Raw genomic sequence first — 19661 nt, 5'->3', positions numbered from 1 at the left:
CATTGTAAGAAGGAGGGTCACACAAGAAAGGTGTGCCCTGAACGCTTGAAATATCATGGAGGTAAGGATAATGGCAACGCTGCCATTGTTCAAGATGATTTCGAATCATCTGATGTTCTTGTGGTTTCAAGCAGTGACTCTAAGAAGGAGTGGATTATGGATTCAGGTTGCACTTGGCACATGACTCCAAACAAAGACTTGTTCGAGGAATTATGTGATCAAGATGGTGGATCAGTATTGCTGGGAAACAACAAGGCTTGCAAGATTGCAGGTGTTGGATCTGTGAGATTCAAGCTCCATGATGAGTCAATAAGGTTGTTGACTGAAGTCAGGTATGTTCCTGATTTGAAGAGAAATTTGCTTTCTCTTGGTGAATTCGACAAGAAAGGATATGTTTTCCAAGGAGAGAAAAGTATCCTAAGAGTCATGAAGGGGTCGAAGGAAGTCTTGAGAGGCGTGAAGAAACAAGGCTTGTATACCCTTGAGGCTGAAGTTGTAAGTGGTTCGACAAATGTTGTATCCACGAAACCTTTGTCGAAGACAGAAATCTGGCACATGAGATTGGGCCATGTCAGTGAAAGGGGTCTGGTCGAATTAGGGAAACAAAATCTGCTTGGTGGAGACAAAATCGAAAAGCTGAAGTTTTGTGAACCCTGTGTACTTGGAAAATCTTGCAGAGTGAAGTTCAACAAAGGCAAACAAAGAACACATGGATCCCTTGATTACATCCATGCTGATCTTTGGGGGCCTGCAAGGTGTCCATCACATTCAGGAGCAAGGTATTTTCTATCCATAGTAGATGATTATTCCAGAAAATTATGGGTATTCATCCAGAAGACTAAGGATGAAACTTTTGAGAATTTCAAAAGTTGGAAGACTCTGGTTGAAAATCAGACTGGCAGGAAGGTCAAGAGGTTGAGAACCGACAATGGCCTTGAATTTTGCAATGAGGCATTCGACAGTTTTTGTGCTGCCTTTGGTATTGCAAGGCACAGAACTACTGCAGGTACTCCACAGCAAAATGGTTTGGCTGAAAGATTTAATCGAACTATTTTGGAGAGAGTCAGATGCATGTTGACTAGTGCGGGGTTAAAGAAGGTGTTCTGGGCTGAGGCTGTTTCGACAGCAACATATCTGATAAACAGATGTCCTTCGACAGCGTTAGATATGAAGACACCTGAAGAAGTTTGGTCGGGACATCCACCAGATCTCGACAAACTGAGAGTATTTGGCTGTGTAGCCTATGCTCACATTAGGCAAGACAAGGTCGAACCTAGAGCTCTGAAATGCATGTTCATGGGATACCCTGAAGGAGTCAAAGCTTATAGGCTATGGTGCCTAGAGCCAGGTCACAGGAGGTGTATCACCAGTCGAGATGTAGTTTTCAATGAAGCTGAAATGGCTTTTAAGAAAACTGATGATGTTGGTCGAAGTACAGAAACATCTGACGAAGAGCTGGAACAGGTAGAGATTCCTGTTGAGGTGGAGCATGTTGATGCTGAATTGCATATCCCAGATGAAGTCGAAGAAGAAGCAGAAGATGCTGAAGTTAAGGAAACTGACGATGACTACCTATTGTCGAGAGATAGGTCGAGAAGAGTCATCAAGCCACCTCAGAGACTTGGATATGCAGATCTTATAGCTTATGCCTTAATCTCTGCAAGTGAGGTTCTAGACGAAGAACCTAGAGACTATAAGGAAGTTATGAGGAGTCGAAATAAGACTGAATGGCTGAAGGCCATGGATGATGAGATGAAATCTCTTCATGATAATCATACTTGGGAACTGATCAAGAAACCTGTTGGGGCAAGGTTAGTCAGCTGTAAATGGATTTTCAAAGTTAAGGAAGGAATTGAAGGAGTGACGTCGAAAAGATACAAGGCAAGGTTAGTTGCAAGGGGTTTCACTCAGAAAGAAGGTGTCGACTTCAATGATGTGTTTTCTCCTGTTGTGAAGCATAGGTCCATTCGAATGTTGCTTGCCATGGTGGCACAGTTCGATCTTGAACTGGAACAGATGGATGTGAAGACTGCGCTCTTGTATGGTGATTTAGATGAAACGATCCTGATGAGGCAACCTGAAGGGTATGTCGAAAAGGGGAAGGAAGATTATGTGTGCAAGTTAAAGAGATCTTTGTATGGGCTGAAACAATCTCCTCGACAGTGGAATAGGAGATTCGACAAGTTCATGGCACACATAAGTTTCATTAGAAGTCAGTTCGACCACTGTGTTTACTTCAGATTTCGACCTGGTAATTCATTTGTTATTTTGTTGCTTTATGTGGATGATATTCTCATAGCAAGCAACAGTGTCGAAGATGTGATGAGGGTGAAGGCTGAACTCAATAAGGAGTTCGATATGAAGGATCTGGGAGCTGCTTCCAGGATTCTTGGAATTGACATTCGAAGAGATAGAAAGAAGTCGAAGTTATGCCTATCTCAAGAGGCATGTCTACGGAAGATTCTTGAAAAGTTTGGTATGTCGAATTCGAAGCCAGTTGTGACTCCAACAAACCCTCAATTCAAGCTGAGTATTGATCAATGTCCCAGTACTGATGTGGAAAGAGCCTATATGAATAGCATCCCATATGCTAATATAGTTGGTTCTTTGATGTATGCTATGGTTTGTACTAGACCCGACATAGCATACGCAGTAAGTCTTGTAAGCAGGTACATGGCGAATCCTGGAAAGGCTCACTGGCAAGCATTGAAGTGGATTTTAAGGTACATAAATGGGTCTCTGAATAGAGTCCTAATTTATGGTGGAGCCTTGGGTGAAGATGGTAAAGCAGTAATCGAAGGATATGTCGACTCTGATTATGCAGGTTGTATGGATACCAGGAAATCTATTTCTGGATATGTTTTCACTATGTTTGGCACAGCAATTAGTTGGAAAGCAACACTTCAGAAGGTTGTTGCTCTATCAACCACTGAAGCGGAGTACATTGCATTAACTGAAGCTGTGAAAGAAGCATTGTGGCTTGAAGGTTTTGCGAAGGAGCTGAAACTTCAAGGTCGAGGTATCACTGTTAAATGTGATAGTCAAAGTGCAATACACCTGTCGAAGAATTCAGCCTATCATGAGCGAACTAAGCACATTGATGTGAGGCTGCATTTCGTCAGAGGAGTAATCGAGCGTGGAGAAGTCCAAGTGCTGAAGGTTTCGACTGAAGACAATGCTGCTGATATGATCACCAAGACATTGCCGAGTTGCAAGTTTTTCCACTGTATGCAGTTGATAAAGCTGCATGAAGAAAGCTAGTTTGTTCCCTTGATGTTGTAGAGTTAGATCCAAGGTGGAGATTTGTGAGATTTTGGATCGAACTCTAGTATGGCCGAAGGGTAGCTTCTTGGTTCGACAGGGTTAAGCATGAAGTCGAAGGTTGTTCACATGCTTGTGTCGAAGATGCTAAGGTTGTTAGCATGTTAAATTAGGTTTTAGTGTTTAAACCCTAATTTGTTAAGTTAGCTTGTTTATTAAGTTGACTTGTGTAATGGGCCTTGTGGAAAAAGTCCATTAGTTAGTATGTTAGGTTTTATTATAAATAGCATACTAGTCTCTCATCATTGCTAAGCTGCAAATCCTAATTTAGGGTGAGAGAGGTTATTTGTTATTCTTGTAAACTTGTAATCTTGTTTTAAGAGAAAGTGAAAGAATAGCAGTTATAACCAATTATTGTGTTCTTCTTCTCCCCTATAATTCCCTATTATACTTTGTTATTGGTATCGTTTTTCACAACAATTAAAAATAGGACTAATAATTACTTTTACAACTATAAAGTGAATGTGAGATTTGAATCATGTTCTTTGCAGATATATCACTCCCTCCAGTGAGATAGCACCAACCCAACCTCCCTCCATCCAGGGACGAAGCTACATGATGGGAAGGGTGGGCCTATGCCCCACCATCTTTTTAATTTTTAGTATATAAAATATATTGTTTTATATTAAATGCAATATAAGTTAGGAAGAAAATTTTATATTAGTTTACATTTGATAAAAAAAATAGTGATTTGTATAGTTTCCAATACCATCATTCCAGCCATTTAAAATGTAACCATTATTTTGGCTGCTTTGTTTTTTTTTTTTAAATGTTTGGTTTAAAGTAATAAATTAAGGTGAAAATATAACCATTATTTTCTTCTTTATTGCTTACCTTTTAAAAGATGAATTTTTAATTTTAATCTTTATATATTTATTATTTATTTTTATTATTGTAATAAGATTGAAAATATATGTTTTTACTTTAACAAGCTTGAAACCATGTATACACACACAAGTGAGAATGACTATTGTCTTTGAAGGATTCTTTGTTATCCGATTTCTAAATCATCCAACAACAAGTGAAAAACAAAGAGCCTTGATTGGAGACCGCATTAATTTTCATTCAATTATATATATATATCATCGTCATAAAAGTGAATGTGACATGGAAAACAAAAATTATTCCAAATTTGCATGACATTAGGACAATCTATAAGAGTGTGTAAGATAAGTTACACCGCATATATAACAAGAGGCATCTGTTGACATGTGATGAGTTACTCGTGTATAATTGGTAGGTAACTTCCCATGCATGATGATCCACACTAAATGAAGAATATTTCCAAATAACTTGATGTTCGAAAAAGTGGAAATATTCTCTTAATGTTAAAGTGGGTAATCATTCAAATTCCATATAGAGTAATGTGAACAAAAAACTGAAAAAATTATTATAAATATGGAGAGTTAGTTTGAGTTTATTTACCACAACACTTGTTGGGAGGGTTTTTATTTTCTGTCCAAAAATAGTTATTGAGAGGTTTGCAATTTTTCCAAAAATGTTGCTAGAGAATTTGCAATTTTTTCGTCCAATTTTTTTTGTTAAGAGGGTTTACAGATTTTTCATCCAAAAATTGCAAGTAAGTTGTATTGTATTTGTATTCAATTTTTGAAGATTTACTCTAGTTGCATTCTCAACAACTGGCATCAGAGCAAAGATTCTAATCAAGGGAGAAATCATAGGTTTACTACCATCTCCTTGTGGCAATGCACGATACAAGACTATTTGATCCAACAAGGTCTTGATTGTGCTTTGGTAAAGGAAAAATCGAGTGAGATGAAAGAATATGATTCGAATACAATCTCGTTGACACTTACTGCATGTAATAAAATGTATGTGATGAAATAAATCTCTCCAAAGAAATTGTGTGATTTGTTAGAAAGTAAGTTTGCATCAACCATATTAACCAATCGATTGATGATGAAAATGATTTTATAGTAATTAAATATGGAAGATGGTGGCATGATATATTTGACCATATTAATAAATTTAATAAATTGGTATCTAGAATCATGAATGCAAGGAAGATATCAAAGATGAAGAGAAAACACTATTTTTGTTGGCTTCACTACCCAAATCTTACAAATCATTAGTGCAATCAATATTAGCTGGGAAGAGCACACTACAATTAGATTAAGTAGTGAAATCATTGATGGAGAGTCAACAAATGACGGGTATTGATAAATCTCCCAAAGAAAATCATATACTAGTAGCCAAAGGGGGACAAGGAATGAACTATGATGATTAATATGGTAGAATTTTTCAACCAAGAGATATGAATTATGTCAAGTGCCATTATTATTAACAATTTGGTCACATACGATCTAGATGTCCAAAATTCATAGAGGATGTGTGAAGCGTAAAGAAAAAGACAAAGCAACTAAAAAGAGCTCCTTCTGCAAACATGGTTCGTTGTGAAAATGATCTTTTAGTTTGTGAGGATGAAGATGACTATGAAGTGAAGATATGTAAAATTTTGCATGAAGGGAGGATATGTGGTGTTAAAGTGGATACTCATCCAAGTTTCACATCAAGAGGGTTTTATATTTTTCCATCCAAAAATAGTGGTTGAGAGGATTTTCTACCTTTCCGTCCAAAAATAGTTGTGGAGAGGGTTTGCAATTTTTACTGTCCAAAAATTGTTGCTAAGGGTTTGCAATTTTTCGTCCAAAAACTGCAAGTTAGTAATGATTTTTTATTGTGACTTTATTTTATTTTATTGATATTCATTTTTTTTAGATTTACTCTAATTACATTCCTAACAAAAAAATGATACAGTGAAAAAACAAAGGCAATGACAAGCGTCATCACGCAACTTCCTCCACTATCTTTGCTGAAGTAGGGAGTCTTCTTGATCTTATCTTCAGTATAAAGTTATTGGATCCCCATAAACCATGGTAATAATAGACTTAAGGATTTGATATTCTTATCTAACAATAGTTAATGATGATTGATAAGCAGAATCTTCAACTCATAAGGTGGAAGAGAGCATAAGTGACCCTAATATCATTGTATATCAATTGTAGTCACAATGCTGGTTGAAAGAGCATTTTGTGCTAGAGAAAACTATCAAGTTTGTACATAATTTCGCCGTTGAATTTGAGCATCACCAACACCACTCTCTACCATATTTCAAAACTGATAGTAGCTAAGACAATGCCAAAGAGAAAAAGGAGGAACTCCTACTTTATAGTGACTTAAGTCTCCAAGTAAGTAAGTATGGTTGTCAAATTGCAGTAGGGATGTGATGATAGTAGAGATAGAAAGTCTTCCACTAGCGATCCTGACACTAGTACTTAAAGTCAAAGTCTGGAGCATGTTTGACACATTCAAGTGAAAATTTAATTCTCATGTTGGTTTGCAAGGAAATATTGCCAACACCAATTAACTTATAATCATTATCATTTGTTTAGCGTTCTGCTAAATTTGGGGGGAAATAACATGGTCCCTATATTTTATTTTAAACATATATGGAGTCTTAAGTGTCCTAATTGAGTTAAATAATTTGAAAATTATAGATAACATCCATAGTTATTAATTTTACAGAACAGCGGAAATTCATAGCAAATGTAAAGGGTGTATGTAAGTTCCTTGATTTTATGATTGACAACAATTTTGCTAAAACATGGTTCACACCAAGATATTGTGACAGATGTCTTGATATGTTGGCAAGACATCTTAGAAGACAGATGTTCGGAGAGATGTCGTAGCATGTTATACCAGAACGTCAGGACATTTCAGGTTTTTAAATCTTCGAAGATTTGTTTTTTTTATGAAGATTCGGTATGGTTTTAGTACTTATACAATCGCAGATAAAGAAGGATATTTTAGGAAACATTGCAGATTTGATTTGGTTTCATAAAAAGGATCTTGGAGACCTTTTAGAAAACTTTGAAGACTTGTTCCTACTTTTGTGAAAAAGATTTTGAAGAAGATTTACAACTGAAATAATGGATTTGCTTGATGAGTCCAAGCCCATACTGCAAGAGTCTATTTAAAAGAACTTTCAAGACCTAAAAACACTTTGAGAAGTCGTGTGCATGAGATAATGGTTTAGGGTTTTAGTGTGTTCTTTGTTCATTTTGATACACTCGATTATCTCTTTGATAATCAGAGTTAGACTGAATTTTTATTGTTTATTAATCAATCACTCACGAGCTTTTAAGCAAGAGTGGATTGTGTGTCAAGTTTTCTATTATTTATCAATCAAAAGCTTTTAAGCACCACTCATGAAGGGACTTCAATAGTTAAAATTTCAAGACTTCAGCTTCTCACTACTCAATTTGAGAATCTCATGATGAAGGATGATGAATCGATGCATGACTTCCACATGAGCATTCTTGATATTGCCAACTCTACCTGTGCCTTTGGAGAGAAAATGTCAGAAGAAAATATGGTTAGAAAAATTCTCAGGTCTCTACCTAAGAGATTTGACATAAAGGTGACAACCATATAAGAATCCCAAGACATTAGCAACATGAGAGTGGATGAACTTGATGGGTCACTTCAAATATTTGAATTGACTATTAGTGACAAATCTGGAAAGAAAAATAAGAGCATAGCTTTTGTCTCCAACATTGAAGATGAAAAGGGTCAATATGACCTTGATATTAAGGAATATATGTCAAATTCCATTGTGTTACTTGGGGGGCAATTTAACAAGGTGTTCAAGAGAATAGACAGAAGGGTGAGACCTAATGTCAAGAACATATTACTTGACATCAGCAGGAACTATGATTTTCAGGGAAGAAACAGAACTGGAGAAAAGCCAAATCAAGATAAAGGTATTCAGTGTCTTGAGTGTGAAGACTTTGGTCACATTAATTCTGAATTTCCGGCCTTTCTCAAGAAACAAAAGAAGGGTTTTTCCATGTCTTGGTCTGATGATGATGAATCAGAAGATGAAACTAATTATGTGATTGCTCTCACTGGAAGATGGGGATATGATGTAGAATCTTATGGTGAGAATGATCTTTATGTGGACCTGGATGTGTCTTACAAGGAGCCATGTGTCAAGTGTGATGAAATCTATAAGATAGAAGAAAATCAGAAAAAGATTATAGATCAGCTGAAGAATTAAAGGGAGAAACTTGAGTACTGTGTCTGATCTTCAAAAAGAGGTAACCTTTCTAAATTCCAAACTTGACAATTTGACCAGATCCTTGAGAAGGGTGAACAATGGAACTTATGTGATGAAAAAGGAAGGAAATATGAGTAATAATGATCAATCACTTAATCAATAAGGCAAAGTGCCTGAAGGGAAGTTCAATTCTTCTAAAAGGAAGAAAGTGATCACCATGTCCACCCACATGTTACAACATCCTGGAAAACATCTTGAACCTCCAACTAAAGCTAATTCTTTACCTTGGAGATGCCATTATTGTGGTGAGAATGGTCACAAAAGCCTTTTTTCTACAAATTGTATGGAAGTTCAAAAACCTTCAACTCATTTTAAGGCTAATCTAGTGAGTAAAAAGAGATGTTCTAAAGATAGGGATGTTATCCTTATAGCTCATACTTCTTTGAGAGCTTCAACTAGAGAAGAATGGTACCTTAACAATGGATGCTCTTAACATATGACAGGGGCTCAGAAGTTGTTGGTGAATATCAGATCTCAGTCCATCGATTCTATCAGATTTGGTGATGGATCTAAAGGTGAAATTAAAGGAGTTGGATAATTGGTGTGTGTTCTGGCTCTCCTATTCTAGAAGATGTTCTTCTTGTTAAAGGACTAACTGCTAATCTTATTAGCATTTGTCAGTTGTGTGACCAATGATTGTTATTCAACTTTTTAAAGTCAGAATATTTAGTCAAGGATGATAAAGATGTTATTCTGATGAAGGTTATAAGGTCTAAAGACAACTGTTATCCGTGGGAACCTCAAATAACTGATTATTCTTAACCATGTTTAATAACCAACGAGGATGAAGTGAAGCTATGGAACCAGAATGTTGGACACATTCATCTCAAAAGAATGAACAAAATCATATCTGAAGGAGCTATTAGATGAATGCCAAAACTAAAGAATGAGGATAGGAAAGTCTGTGGTGAGTATGAAATTAGGAAGCAAACCATGATGCCACACCCAATGTTGCAGCATCAGGCTACTTCAAAAGTTCTAGAACTTCTTCAAATGGATTTAATGGGACCAATGCAGATAGAAAGCATGGGTGGAAAGAGGTATGTCAATGTGGTTATAGAAGATTTTTCTGGGTTTACAAGGATGAACTTTCTTAGAGAAAAATCAGACACCTTTGAAGTCTTCAAAGATCTGTGTCAAAGTATTCAAAAGGAGTAGAATAGTGTGATTGTCAAGGTTAGGATTGACCATGACAAGGAGTTTGAGAATGCAAAATTCTTTGAATTTTGTGCTTCTGAAGATATTAGTCATGAATTATCTTTTTCCATCACTTCTCAACAAGATGGAATTGTTGAGCAATATACTAGGGCTATACAAGAATCAACTATAGTGATGCTTCATGCAAAGAAATTTTCATTGTAGTTTTGGACTGAGGTTGTGAATATTGCATGCTATATTCATAATAAGGCCACTTTGAGGGAAGACACTTCAGCCACTCTCCATGAGTTATGGAAAGGAAGGAAGCCTACAGTCAAATACTTTCATAACTTTGGAAGTAAATACTATGTCTTGACTGACAAAGATCAAAAGGATAAGATGGATCCCATAAGTGATGAAGGGATATTTCTGGGTTACTCTTCAAACAATAGAGCTTATAAAGTTTTTAACTCCAGAACTAGAGTTATACTGAAAAAGAGATGGATGTCGAAGACAATGTTGGAACACTTTTGTGCAGACTCATGAGGCAGGAAGAGAAGTAATTTGTGAGTTCACAAGTATTGAATCAGGTAACTCTCAAGTCACTTCAAGTATCTCTATTAGAGTTCAGACAAAATAATCCAAGGAAATATCAAATTCATGTCTTGTCTCTAAACATGAACCAAGGATGAGCCCTATTATTCAAGAAAAGAAGATCTTGAAATGTATCATTGGAACAAGTTTTTATGGTGTGCTTTACTCTCCTGAAAGATTTTTGCAATGCAAAGTGGGATAGTAGTGTTGATGGATGTGTCTCTTTGAGAAACAGTCTAACTTCCTGGTTCAATAAGAAACAAACATGTGCTTCTTGGTATACTGCTGAAGCTAGTATGGTGAAACAAGAAGAAGTTGCTCTCAACTAGAGTGGATGAAACAGATGCTAAAGGAACATAATGTCAAACAGGATGTCATGACATTACATTGTGAAGATTTGAATGAGATCAAATATTTCATTCAACATAGCTTTCATCTGGTTTCACAATATTCTTGATCACTTCAAAAACATCTTGATAACGAAACACCACTTTCATCTGCTTACGCCACTTATCATAATTCTCCGCGTCAAGAATTGGAAGGTTTGCAAGAATTCGCTCATTCGAGGTTGAGACCATCATACACTAGATCAAGGAACCTGACTCTTGATGTCAAATGTTGGAACAAGAAACACAATATTACAATTGATATATATATATATATATATATATATATATATATATATATATATAGAGAGAGAGAGAGAGAGAGAGAGAGAAAGAGAGAGAGAGAGAGAGAATGATTGGATGAGAATGTATTGATTAAACCCTTCAAAAAGTAACATTGCACAAAAGACTTTAACTAACTAACTTAACTAAAAAACCTAAAAGATTACACTCGTGTCGAATACAAACATACCATAAAGTTGTATTCGACTACCAAACAACTGTATTTCAATTCCACAAAACTTGATTCAATCTAAAAGAGTTTGTTTTCTTTCTGTTTTCTCTCTAATCATATAAATACATTTGTTTGTTATGAACACTTTCTTCAATACTTTACTCTACCCTCTTGGATCTCCTCCTTACCTGACTCTTTTGGAACCTGCTTATACAATATGTGATTTTTGTTTTTTGTTTTTTTTTGTTTTTTTTTCCTTTCTTTTTTGTTTTGTACCAAAAAAAAAAATTGCATTTACTAGGAGGAGGGTAGATCCATATCTTTGTTAGCTATATTCTAATTGTTGTTTTTTTATATAAAACAATAACACAATATATTTTAATTGGCATTTAAATTAGTTAGGTGTCTACAATCTACTTAGAATCAACATTATCTTGAATCAAGTTGTAATACTCCTTATACTATGCCGAATAATTGTTTTGCTTATAAAAAATTCATTCAAACGAGGTTATGTTATTCAAAATGGCACCAACAAAATAAAACATCTAAATTCATCAAAAAACTAAAAATTGTAAGAAAAATACAAAACTAACAATACATGCTATGCTATAGTGATGAAAAAAGGAACACCAAAATATCCTCCCATTAACCCAATTGCTTAGTTGCTGTCTTTCTCTTGCACAAACTTTTGAACCACTTGACACAATTTGATGCAGTTTCTTTCACTTTGCTTAAACCACCCTTACCATTTGAGTTCTTAATCTTTGCATCATTTTGAGATTTAGTGTTGTCATCTTCCATTGCTCCAAAACCACCAGCACCCCATTGATCAGCCCAACTTGGTGCCTCACTTGCCATTTCTTCTAGACCATATAATAAAAAAATACTATATAAATCTCAATCTTATGTTCATATATATGATGAAAATAAATATAAATTATTTAGATACATGAATATATAGTACCTTGAAAAATTGAATTGGAATTGGATGTAGAAAATTGTAGAAAATCAGAGAAGCTTGATGGAGGTGTTAAAAATGGACAGAAAGAGTATTGAAATGAATTATAGCTATATAGGGAGATATATTGTATATATATGTAACCATGTTATATATGTTAGATGGGCTCTCAATGTTAGATTGCTTTTCCTTTTTCTAATTTATATCTTTTCCTTTTTCATGACTTGACAACTCACCTTATGCTTTGAGTATTTCCATCCTGTTAAGCAAACTATGTGCGACATCTTTACATGCTTATTTAATTTTAAATATTCATATACTTATCATATAATAGTGGGTTTGATACTTTGGTTACCAATGTGACTTAATTATATGCTCCACTTAGACACTATGTGGTATTAATATAATTATGATGAAAGGTGTGGACGGTATCCGACACGTGATTTGAATTTTGATGCGGTAAAATGAGTTTTTGATATGGCTGAGCGAGAGCGAACATATAAGTTATATAAGTTAGTAGATAAGTGGTAAAATAATTTAAAAGTTTGAACGAGAGATTATATGCAATAACGCATGTTAGACTTTATATAGTGTGGACGGTTAGAGATATTCCTGCATGATCTGACGTCTCGTGAGAAGGTCTTCTGATTATATCTAACCCTAGTGAGCACTTTAAGCCACTAATATCTTAACATGCATGTTCTTGAATTGGATCTCATCGTATTTGAGCTTTACCGTACTTGGACATGTGGTAGGTCCGTAACATACATTATACATGTTAAGTCGATTAATTATTGTTAGACCAAGGTATGGTTGTGTGGCACTTTCATAGAAGGCCAAAGGTATTTGTCAAGCAATTAATGTTATTGGCATCAACTTATCCACTTTTTTTTTTTTTTTTAATTCATGCATTTGCAATTATAGATCATTTCTATTAACTTTTGAACCTACTTTTAACATTTACTTGAAGATTTTTGTTGCATAAGGAAGAAAAATAAATCATTGAGTAAATTAAATTCTGTAAATCAATTAAATCTACCTAAACTTATAAGTATTTTTATATAGTAACATCATCTATATGAGTAGATTATGTGAATATGGATTACATCTAATATAAAAACTAACTATAGTAATAATAGTAGTTACAACTTATTGTTTGTTGTATTTAGTTTACACCACTATTACTATTTTAACTCCCCATAATTGATATTTTAGATTCTTGAAATCACATTTGTGAACATTTCTTTAAATAATGAAAATGTTAAAAATACTGTTTTTATTTTTTATTTGTTAAGAATACATTATTTGTAAAAATGAATTATTTTTAATAAACATTTTGTTTCCTCTCCATAGCTATTAATTATTTAAAAATCTCACATTTAGCAAAACAAAAAATATTTTAATGACATTAAACTAGTTCATGACACATTATACATCTCAACTCAATGAGATGCGTTTTTCAAAATGACAAAGTCATGACACATTTTCACATTCAAAACGGACAATATTTCGTAATCGCAGTAACGCAAATTTGAAGCTGACCAAAATATTTGTGCTATTTGTGGGAAGGCGACCCACATGCTCGAGGCTCGCATATCGCCTCTTAGCTTCGACTAGGGACATTGTTTCTTAATTAGTCAAAATAGTCTCATATTACTTAAGAATCGAGATTAAAAGGTAAGTATGAGAAGCAATCTCAGAGGAGTGGTCGTGAATTATATTCGATAGATTTTTCTAGTTATTAGGCAAAGTTTTTTATCTTTTATTTTTACCAGAAATAACAAGGGATTGATTGTAACTTTTATATGAATTTAAGTGCGAAAAATTAAAGGCAAAATAATAAAGGACACACAAAAACTATACTATTTCTTTGATCAGCCAATGTTATATCTAATTACTCTACTCCTTAGAAATTTTTTTACTATGTTTAAATTCTTGTATAAGCCTTCACACCAAGACTTCTTTATAACTTTCTAAAACATAAACAAAAAAGAAAGAACGCTACTTTCTTTTTAATACAACAAATACTAAACTCTATGGTGGATTTTGAATCACCCCAACTCAAAAAACTTTTTTCGTAATCACCAAACACTATGGTGAAAAAACAATATACACTTTGTAAATGATTTGAATAATATTTGTCTTGCCTTGAATTCCATGTTGAATGATTAATTTAATATTTTCTTTATATATTTCACAATTTAAGATAATATCATTTGAGTGCGTTTAAAACTTTTATAATGTTTGAAAATTATACATGGTTTTAAAATTTTGAAAGAATAATGATGGACAATTTTAAAACATGTTTGAATTGTGTAAAGATGATTTTATGAAAGAGGTAAGTTTGTGTTTCTGATGTATAGACCCTTATATACATCCTTAAACACCTATTTGAAATGATGCATAAGTTAAAAATTGAACCATGAAACATTACAATGAGTTACACACATCATAACTTTGAAAAAAATGCAATGTTTTAGGTTGGTAGTCCAATATACCAATATGAAATAGTCGACTACCACTCTCTCAACGTTTAATTTTTCAAAATTTGAACATTTAGTCAAATACCATTTTTCTCCGCACTCATTTTTTTGCAAAGTTCATATTTTTACCATTCAAATTTTCTTATCATTTAGAATACTTAAAATAAATTTTAAGAGTATTTTTTTATATAAACGAATTCAAACCAATTTTCTCTACAATTAAGAAACTCTTTATAAATTAAAAAAAAAAAAAGAAAAGGAAAGTTTGCCCAAAAATAGTAAGGAGAAAAGATATAAAGATTATGGATAAAAGTCTTTTGTTCTAAGGACTCTCAATTATTTGGAACAAATAGATATTAGAATTTTGAAGTTAACAATTATATATATATATATATATATATATATATATATATATATATATATATATATATATATATATATATATATATATATATATATATATATATATATATATATATATATATATATATAGAGAGAGAGAGGGGAGGGTTATATTGACTCTAAGAGTAAGTTATAATAATTTACTTCACATCTTGACCATTAATTCTTTTCAATCTAATGGTTAAAAATAATAAGTCATTAAATGTGGAAAGAGAAAACTATTTCTTATTATTTTTAACCATTAGATTGAAAAGAATTAATAGTTAAGATGTGAAGTAAATTATTATAACTTACTCTTAGAGTCAATATAACCCTCCTCTATATATATATATATATATATATATATATATATATATATATATATATATATATATATATATATATATATATATATATATATATATATTGGAACTTAGTCTGGTACCTTCTCTCCATTACAATTATTTATTTTAAAAAATATTATGAATTTTTCTTCAAAAGTTAAAATAAAGGTATATATTTATTATATAAAAAAAAAAAACACTTCCACATACCGAAAAGGAATGTTAAAAAAGATTTCATCTTTTTGAAGTACCGGATAAAGATACGTTATTGTGTTTTCTTTAATAGAACTGTTCAAAAGAAAGTATCTTTAATAGAAAGCTGTGTAGATTCCCTAAAGATACATTATAAATACCTTTTTGTAATTTAATCTTAAATTCAATTGGTAGTGAGAATAGGAAATGATAGGTGTACTAGCAAATAATTTGAGGCTAAGTTATTAAAAGTCGCGAGTGTGGGTGAGGGTTTAGAATATTGTAGATTGGAAGTAAGAAAAACAAAATAGGGTTAAATTTATGTTGAATTTAAAAAAAAAAAAAATATTATACTTATATAAAATGTGGGTGTACTAGCAAATAATTTGAGGCTAAGTTATTAAAAGTCGCGAGTGTGGGTGAGGGTTTAGAATATTGTAGATTGGAAGTAAGAAAAACAAAATAGGGTTAAATTTATATTGTAGATTCACACTAGGATCTAGTCTTGCTCCCCCCACCGAGCCTAACCAGACTCAATAGAATGAAGCACTGAAATTGTCAATAGGCTAAATATTCAAGACCCAAGAGACATTAACACCACATATTCACTCAAAATCTTAAGGCATTATGAATATGAGTCATTAATCTTATAAAGCCAACATTTCCTCCATTTCTAGTCAATGTGAAATTTAACCACTCATACTTGAATCCCAACAATCTCTCCCACAAATATGAGTCACTCACATCACTAGTCTTGATTCACACTAAGATCCACTTGCCCTCTTCCACCGAGCCTAACTAGGCCCTGATACCATTTGTTGGGGAGTCCGGAGAACGAAGCGTCGAAAGTTAATGTTCAGAATCCAAGAGACTTGACACCACATATCCACTCAAGAGTCATGTAGCTCATTAATACATCATAGTACTATTTTCTTAAGAAACTAGCAAGAGACCCGTGCGTTCGCACGGGTCGCGCAAATGTAATTATAAATAATAAATAAATATAATATAATAATGATTAATAAAAGTATATAAAAGATATATAAATTAAATAGTCTCGTTCAGTCAAAAATAAATATTTTACTAAAAAAATAGATGACTAAATAAATTTTGATTTTTAATTATAAACAAATTGAGATAAATGTTTTAAAAAACTTAAAAAAGTTAATATATGGATTAAAAAACCTATATTCTGTCGCCCTTAGAACATATGATCTATAATATCTTTTCAATTTAAGTAAATATTTTGTCGGCCCGTTAGGAAAAAAGGTTCGACCCATCGGGCATGGATTAAAAAACCTATATTCTGTCGCCCCATTAAAACATATGATCTATAATATCTGTTCAATTTAAGTAAATATTTTGTCGGCCCGTTAGAAAAAAAGGTTGGCCCGTTGGGCATCCCTATAATTTTCTGTATAATTATAATTATTAAAAGTCAATATATTTAACCAATCGTTAGTTGGTCTAGTGGAGAACCACGGTTCAATCCTCCGCAATTTCGAAAGGGGTGGAACCACATGATGTCAGAACTAACCCCGGGCTAGTTTATATATTAATAAGTGTAAATATAGGAATTCCAAAGGTCTGTTTTCGTTTTGAGACTTGTTCTCTACATTTGAGTACATACGTTGGAATCAGAATATGGTTGAAAGGAAGTTATTAATGACCTATATAATTAATAGGTAAGTAATAATACGCACAATTCCTTAAGTATCAACCTTTTAGTAACCAATATACTACATTTATATTTATTAGTTGTTGATAATGATAATATTGCAAAATAATAAATAGAGGTATGAATTAGGGGTTGAGAGAATTGAAAAACACTATTATCACATTATTAGTACTTATTATTATTATATAGTATTATTATTAATTTGTTGATAAAAACTGTGTTTTAAAAATCGGATCGGACCGGCCGGTCGGACCGGTTGAACCGGGAACCGGCCAGGTAACCGGTCTGGTTCAATTCCTGGATCAGATATGCCATTGAAACTTCAGATGTTAATTTGCATATATATATATATATATATATATATATATATATATATATATATATATATATATATATAGTATTAAGTTATTAAAATACTAATATACAAAATTTTATAAGGAATATTTCTAATAAACCAAAAACTATTTATTATTGATTGACATATTAATATGATATAAATTTTCTTGTAATTGAATACATGTATTTTGATGAAAAGCTGGTTGAAATTCTTAAATTCTAAAAATAAAATATACTATGCAAAAGACTGAGGTATATCTCAAAGTAAAATGATTGTTGCTTCAAATAAAATTCACAATCAACATCTTTACCTTTTTCTCAAGAAAAAGTGTCTACAACAATAAAACAATCAAAAGAATATTACAATAAAAATTGAAAATTGCATTAGTGCTACTAACTAATGATTAAATTAAATTAATCAAATAATGTCAAAAAAAGTTAAATTAATCAACTTATATAGAGATTGACCCATTGAACCTATAAGTTGAACCTATTAGTTGGTGATTGACCCATTGAATCTATTAGATGCAATAAAAATATGAAAATGGAGATATTTCTTGAAAAGTACATGTGGTAATTAAAGTGGGCCAAAATACACTTTGGATTCGAATTGGAATTGATAAAACCCTCCACATTCCCATGTTTATTTATTCTGTAAAAATGAATTTACAACTGATACAAATTCCAATTATATAGACATTTAATAATTCATCTGTCACTATATTGAAAACTCTACTTAAAACTCTTGCATAAAGGTACATTCTACACCAAGATAAAAGACTTTGAATTCGAATTTACGAAAAACTAACCATTAATAATTTAATAAGTCAGTTCAGAAGTAAGACATAAATATGTTTAATTGCAATGATATAAAAAACTAAGAGTGACCTCTTGATAGAGGTAACATTGAAGACAGTTTTCATATCCCTCTTGAAATATTTGTCGACGGTTGCATAACTCAGGCAGATAAGAAAATCTTGCAGCAACAACAATTAGAGAAGCTATAGCTTCTCTGCATTCCTGATTACAGTTTGAGTACATCAATTAAGGGATTATATATAATTAGTAAAACTAAAAGAAGAAAGAACACACCCAATGTCATTGAGCGATTTAAATTAGATTTATTACAGATAAAAAAATACATAATATTTTAGAAAATAGTTAACTCACCATAACTTTTTCATAAAAAATTAATTTCGTAGATCTATATCCCAAATAGACGACTAATCCAACACGCATAGAAAAAAGAAGAATAGATCTTTTAACATTTGGTTGACTTTTCAATCGTGGGAACAAACAAAACCTAAAACAAAAGACCTAAAACACAAAACCTATAACGTAAAATTTTTTAATCATAAACTTTGTTCTCTCTCTTTGAAATGTTTATCTCTTTCAGCAAACACATCACCAAGTGTTTGGATCTTCTGCTGCGTTTGTCTGCAGCTTCCCCTGCTACTCCATATTCAATGGTTAAGAAATAAGAAAATATTAATGAATGAGAAGAAAGATAAAACCAAAAAATAATTCAAAGGTCATACTTAGTGCTGTTATGGAGCAGAAGACAATAAATTGGAGAAGATCTATACCCACCATCACCATACTCTTCTTCTGAAAACAATACATTTTTTTTATGAAAATCAAAATAAAATTCAACACTTCTTTCTCATCAACATCAACATTAATAGCTTTAATATCCCAGACACAACAACAAAATTTTTCCTCTCTAAAAAAGGGAAAATACGCCGCAAACTAAAATGGATGACATTCAAAGGAAAGAAAGGGATACCGCACAGTTTCAGAGTTGATTCGACATTTCCAGCGGCTAAGCGCGATTTTGTAGCATGATGAGTGTGACTGGATTTGTACTTTGTGTTTCCGGCAAGTACTCATATGGTGATTTGGCTCTCACTGCAGATCCGGTGCAAAAGTGAAAAATTACGTACGCCGAGGGTCGAAAAAATTGTTAACAACACTCCATGCATCAACGATTCAAACCACCAATCTCCAAGTTTCCTTTTAATCGGTTAATGTCCTTGATAGAGTCAATCCTTCGACTCATTTTTCTGCTAAATTCGAATATTAAATCGAAATCAAACATAAATCACAGAAATATTAAATGGATATCAAACATGATACAAACTTACTGGATTTTGATTTGAGAATGGTTGATTTGAGAGGGGAGATTAAAGATTAGGGTTACAGATGGTATATGTGGTAGAGGATTATGTTGTGGGTTTTAATAAGAAACCCTAAAGCA

General features: G+C 32.7%; 1 protein-coding gene across 3 annotated transcripts; it reads right to left on the bottom strand.

Annotated features, from left to right (window-relative positions):
* Positions 1-11525: 11525 nt before the first annotated feature.
* On the bottom strand, positions 11526-12191 carry LOC131636768 (uncharacterized). 3 transcript variants are annotated; one of them, XM_058907367.1, is made up of 2 exons: positions 11997-12191; positions 11526-11918 (listed from the first exon to the last, which is right to left on the bottom strand). In XM_058907367.1, exon 2 carries the CDS (start codon positions 11888-11890, stop codon positions 11678-11680), a length of 213 nt encoding a protein of 70 aa, XP_058763350.1. In that variant the 5' UTR covers positions 11891-11918; positions 11997-12191; the 3' UTR covers positions 11526-11677. The 3 variants fall into 3 exon arrangements, with proteins under 3 accessions (XP_058763350.1, XP_058763349.1, XP_058763348.1); XM_058907366.1 differs by having other exon boundaries at positions 11526-11895; positions 11997-12187; XM_058907365.1 differs by having other exon boundaries at positions 11526-11892; positions 11997-12185.
* Positions 12192-19661: the final 7470 nt, after the last annotated feature.

The sequence above is a fragment of the Vicia villosa genome, unplaced genomic scaffold (assembly GCF_029867415.1).
Source record: "Vicia villosa cultivar HV-30 ecotype Madison, WI unplaced genomic scaffold, Vvil1.0 ctg.001829F_1_1, whole genome shotgun sequence".
Lineage (NCBI taxonomy): Eukaryota > Viridiplantae > Streptophyta > Magnoliopsida > Fabales > Fabaceae > Vicia > Vicia villosa.
This window is presented reverse-complemented; position numbering and strand designations above follow the sequence as displayed.

Coding starts and splice junctions, on each gene's coding strand:
- LOC131636768 (XM_058907367.1), bottom strand. CDS start 11,890: ATGGCAAGTGAGGCACCAAGTTGGGCTGATCAATGGGGTGCTGGTGGT.